The sequence below is a fragment of the Teleopsis dalmanni genome, chromosome X (genome assembly GCF_002237135.1).
Source record: "Teleopsis dalmanni isolate 2A chromosome X, ASM223713v2, whole genome shotgun sequence".
In the NCBI taxonomy this organism is placed as follows: Eukaryota; Metazoa; Arthropoda; class Insecta; order Diptera; family Diopsidae; genus Teleopsis; species Teleopsis dalmanni.
Genome location: NC_051848.1, coordinates 45,676,486 through 45,682,485, shown reverse-complemented (window position 1 = coordinate 45,682,485; position 6,000 = coordinate 45,676,486). Strand labels below are relative to the sequence as shown.

General features: G+C 30.1%; 1 protein-coding gene across 1 annotated transcript in view; it reads left to right on the top strand.

Moving 5' to 3' along the window:
* Window positions 1-328: 328 nt before the first annotated feature.
* Window positions 329-6,000, top strand: part of LOC119661881 (uncharacterized protein PFB0145c) — a 29,489-nt gene continuing 23,817 nt past the window's right edge. Inside the window, exon 1 of the mRNA XM_038071386.1 lies at window positions 329-2,052. Within this exon, the coding sequence (XP_037927314.1) occupies window positions 1,123-2,052 (930 nt within the window). The 5' untranslated portion in view covers window positions 329-1,122. The remainder of the gene's footprint in view (window positions 2,053-6,000) is intronic.

Here is a 6,000-nt window from a genome sequence, read left to right as displayed (position 1 = left end):
TGGAATAAAAAGTATTACATTATTTTGGTTATAATATAAAGATATTTGCTTGTTCTTTACATGTGCCGAGCACATGTAATGATGATTCATATATTAGCCAAAGTAGTTGAAAATTCTTCGATATAATCACACAAGGAAAAAACCACATCACTATGTGTTGAAAAGCCATATGATTTGGCTGAGAATTATAAAGAGAAAAATATATACAGAAACTTTCGAGCGTATGGATGCCAAGAAAAATCGAAACTAAAATAAAACACAAATAAAAGTTTTCTAATTTTTTAAAAATAGCACCTTTAGTCAGTCAGTCAGTTTTCTACGAGTAACGTTTTGGTAAGGTTGCAATTAAACGAATTTTCACAACGATTTGAAAACTAAATGAAATCAAACGAAAAACAATTTTCCGAAAACTGTGCATGACTCCATGCGCTTATAAAAAGCCCATGAAATCCGCGATCCCATAAAACCAATTGTTGTATTATTTTTAATAAGTGATTTAACGCTTTTAATTTGAATGTGATCCCATAAAGTGTGAATTAATTTTCCAAAATATGAAAAAATAAAACAACAAAAGAGAAAAAAGTGCACACCTTCACATCTAGCAGCAAACGCACATAAATAAGTGCTTGAACGCAGCAAAAAACGAAGAATGCCCACAACCTCATCCTCATATGTAATGGGTGTAAAAATATAAGGAAAATTGTGAAATTGTGAAATACAAAGCCAAACATTCTTATTCTTGTGTGCTCTTTTGTTTTTTTCCGAAACTGCGAACTCTTCAGTTTTCTTTGTTTCTTGGACGCAATTTTCAACGAGGTGCATCATTTTCACCTAAAAGAATATAAAAATTTCCCGTTGATTTCGAAATTTTCATTTCTTGTAGAATAAACATTTTTTATATTCGATTCGCAGCGTAAAAACTGTACGAGCAGAACCTCTCGAATCGGGGAGAAGGATTGAGTCTTTTGTTTTGTGTGCATATTGCGCGATTGGTAAGTTACTTTTCTGTTGATATTATTGTGCTACGTCGTATTTCAGCCGCTTTAAGGCTAAGTGACAAGAGGTGTGCAGTGATTGGCAGACTATTCTGCATCTATAAAATCAGACTGCAGTCATAATATAATGGGCAGTTCTGAGTCAACACTTCCCACGATGGAAGACACTAATAGTGAAAGTACCACAACACAAAATGGATCGAATGGACTGGACGAAGTGGACAACATTAGAGCAGAAGCTATCTCACTTAATACAGAAGTTGTGACAAATAATGAAGCTGTCGACGATCCTTGGTGGTGGGAAATAGAAAATGAAAATTTGGTTTTAGATCAAGTTGCTAATATAAGAACGCTTTTTAGAGCGACTGAATATGATAATCAAAGTGTATTGCAAGTTTCTGATAGTAATCAGAATAATGATAATGATGTGAACAGTAATGAAAATAATTGTGATATAAAAACTGAAAGTGAAGTGAGTAAACCTAGTGATTCAGTTAATCCCAATGTTACGAATTTAAGTCTAACTTCTGTTGAAGTATTAATTAATATTAATGATTTGTGTGATATTTCGGAGAGATCGGAAATAATTAGTGATTTAAAAACAGACAATGTTAAAACTCCACGGGAGCAAACGCTAGAAGAATTCAAAGAAGAATTACGCATTAAACGCATGAAACGACAAACGGCCGTTCAAGATTTACGCGACGAAATTTCGTCTTTGCGTGCGCAATTAGCAACCGAACAAGCGATAAATAGTCAATTGCGTAGTGGTGAATCCGTACCCAAGAGTTCTCATGAGGATTTACAGGAAACTGTTCCGACCGAAGCACTTTCAGTTACTGCCAAACTCGACACAGATGACGTAGATCCCATGAGCCGTGGGCGACATGCCAATATTGAACTAGCGAATGCGCAGCTTGCGTTACAATTAGCTAACTCCGAAAATATTTCTCTAAGAACCGAACTTGGTGTGGTACAGAAACAGGTCTTCACTCTAAAAGAGGTAATCTCTTGCTGCAAGCAAATGTTATCCGTCAAGGAGGAGCAATGTACACAGGTAAATAACTTGAAAAACTTATAATCGTAATATCATTGCCGCTACCTTTCACCATCATCAAATATTACAATCAAATGTATATATCTATTTTATTAAAAAGTTTATTTACAATAGACTATCAATAGAAGATATTAAGTGAATTAGTTCAGTTACTATGTGGCAGATAGATCTGCAGGCCATCGGTGCATATATATAATATGATACTCTAGTCATACTAATGTTAGTCTTATTTATAAAGCATATAATAACTATAACAATAATTACGGGTTATTATCTGCAGTATGACAGGTCTAGTGTATTGTACATTATTTCTTAGTTTCATTGATATCTTTCTAGCAACATCTCTTTAGTAAAGATATTGCTTTGGCATTTTTATGGTTGCTTAGCCTATTTAGGTATTTTGAATCCATGTGTTGTGTTCTGATTTATTGGAGATAAATTAGAGAAGCTTAAACACTTTTTACAGCTGCTGACTGAAATCTCTTCAAGAACTTTATGTTAGAATTGATAGAAGTTCCTTATAATTGTGGTATATGTATGGCTGTTTAGCCTGTTAAGGTATTTTGAATAGTTGTGACTTGTTTTATTGAAGATAAATCAGAGAGTCTTAACAATTTTTTTAAGAGTTGTTGACTGAAATTTCCCTAAGAATGCCATGTTAGAGTTGAGAGAAATTCCCTCTAACTGCGGCATATGTACAGTTGCTTAGCCTATTTAGGTATTTTAAGTCACTGTGTATTGATTTGGAGATTGATTGGAGATAAACCAGGGAATGTTAAGAATGGCTCTAAGAGATGTTGACTAAAATTTTTCTAAAAATTCTATGTACAAGTTGATAGAAGTTTTTTCTTGATTAATTACTCAATTTAAATATTTTTTTAAAATTGTTTATATGTATCTATTGGAGGTGTTCTAATGGTGGAAATGACAGAGTAGACCCAGAAATGGTGCCCAATTTCTTATTATCCCCAGACACGACAGTAGAATACCAATGGAATCCATTAAATCTCATGTATAATCTATACACTATTTGAATAGTTATTTTATTCTTCATAAATAAAAGCGATGAAAACATAATATATATTCTTAAAACATTATTTTAAACTTAGTAAAAAATAAACCGAAAATGTATGTTTTTTCTTAGATCACCAGAGAAACTCACATCTCACTGGCATTTAATATTGTCTATACTTGTGCATAGAAACAAATACTTATGAATCTGTTATATAGTTAATAAAATTAGTCTATCACCAAAGAATCATCAATTCTTTTTGTTTCATGTAGTTTACTCTTCACAGAAAGATAATATTCTTTTTCTGTTAACTCTTATTCTGAACGTCATTCTCAATCATCCATAAATTCGTCTGTTTGGTAGCGTTAAATTGTAGTTGTGATATATCATTTAGTTAAGGCACTTATGTTTTTCATTAACTGGTAAGTTATTTTAGAGTAATAGTACTTACTTGTTCCTTGAAAAATTCTTAATCTGAATTTTTTTTCTGAAATTTATTTTCCAACTTTCTTAGAATATTAGGTATAATATATCTCAGTTCAAAAATTAGATATATCTATGTGGACAAATCTAAGAAAATTTAAGTGATTACACAAATAATTTAAAAAAATTAATAAAAAATTAATTTTTGAATATTAATAGATTTTTATGTTTATATATAATTTATATTTATATATTTAGAATTCGAACGGGAGGAGTTCTTTGCACAGTCGTAATTATATTCCACCTTTTTTATACCCTCAGTCTCAGAGATATGTTTTTAAATTCTTTTTTTGATTTAAGGAAAAATGTTTACAGGGAACTTGTCCTACAAAGATTGATTGTTAGAAATCGGCTAGTTCGACCGGAATATTAAGAGTCATGCAGTTAGTTTTTGTTGTATGATAACATTTGGCACCGTTGATTTCTGGATTGACAACAAAGAGAATTCGATTTGATACTATTACGATCATCAAAGGGACTTCGATCATTCCCACCGCTGTGTTAATTATTAAAGAAGACTATTTGAATTCAGTAGGATTAAAAAAAATAAAATAATAAATTGCTTGCATATTTTTTTAGATTATTTTCATCCAATCCGGTACGGACTCTATATATCTTCAGAAATCAAATGAAATAAAATTGTCATTCTCAGTCAAAGTCTGATTGAGGTATATATTTATCTAAATTGCAGATTGGGCTAATAAATTTTGAATATTAATTAATTTAAAAAGTTGGCGGTCAAATTATTTCAAAGAGTATTTAAGAGAGTATAAAGAGAATTGTCTCAAAGAATATTCAATTATTTCTTCTCTTTCTGTTTTGCTCTGTTCAAATTAATACACTACAAAATTAATAAAAGAATAGTATATGAGGAAAATTATTTAGACTTCTAAACAGAAAAATTGTGTTAAAAATCGGAACCAAGGCAATAAAATCGTAAGTTGCAGAAATATGTATAAGCTAAAACATAAACTTCAAATTTAAAGACTAGTTAAGAAACTACGACTTCAATTAAACCATATAACAGCACTAAAAATGAACAAAAACATTAGCTAACAGCACCAAAAATAAGTTCAATGCCTAATCATTCACAGTACACATTTTATAGTTTTAATATATATAATATTTATACTACCCTGACAAATATTAAAGTAAATGAATTAATAATAATAAAATAGTAATTGTATTATTTTACGGGGTCTTTGTGAGAAATTTTTAATCAAGTTTTAAGTGCTAATATGTAGTTTGGTTAATTTATTTATGTTGTACTACTTGAGCCAGTGCACTTGAGCACTTTACTTTTTCTTAACTCAAGGTATTTTCAAAACCCCTCTTTATGCCTTGACTGGAATATTGTTTACCGCTTCATCAGACTAAGCAATATTTGACCTCAGCTCTGCATACCTACCCGAGGAGCCATTCTGAGATTTCATAACGCGGTGTTGGTTAATAATGAAAATAAATTATCCGTTCAACATAATTTTTTTTATATGATGAATTGAGAAAAAATTTGCTAAATTTTTGAGAACTATACTAGAAACATTTTGTTTAGAAGTTAGAACCTCTCTTAATTTCTTTTACTAATAAAGTTTTATTAGGATTCTGGGTTGAAGAATAGTCTAAGTTAAGATAAAATTCTTTTGTCATATTTTAGATTAAACTATATTTAAGTAAAAAAAGTAAATTTTAATTTCTGCTTCAATTAAGTTCATATTTTTTGTTGTGTCATTAATTTTACAATCATTCTTATATGCCCTTATAGGCCCTTTATCACAATAGGCCATTACTTGAGCTGAAATGGGCTTTTTGGAAACAAGGACGCCACTCCAACCTATATGAGGCCTCGGACCGTCTTTTCATTAGGAAATATTGCTTCGGGTATACTTTAAAGACATTCCATCGCCTTATATGGGCCCCATTTTAGCTAATGAGCTAATGCTTCTCAAAACTAAAAAAAAAAATAAAAATAAAAAACAATTAAATACTAATTTTAATGTCATATATTTTTTATGCTGATTGATCACTGATAGATATATTTCAAGTTTAATTATGATCTCTAAAATATATTGAATTCTGTTAAAGGCACTTTAAAAATTATTACTTGAATCGCTTTATAAAGTGATTCTGTTCTGTTGAAGAGCAAACGTTTCTGTTCCTTAGTTGGAGAGATTTTAATTTTGATAAATTAATTTCGTTAAATTAATAATTTCATCAAATCATTATATTATATGATATTGTTTGTCATTGTTAGGTTTTTTTTTTTTGTTTAAAATGATTTTCATAGTTACTATACTTATTAAAAACATTCGAGTATAAAATCTTTTTTAAATTTAGAGCAGTTGTTTAGTCTATTTTCAAAAGGCAAAGAGCTAAATGTTCTAAAAATATTTACTTTGGCATAGAATACAATTCTCACGTCAAATGTCTATCTCAACGAAACTAGGTACAAACAT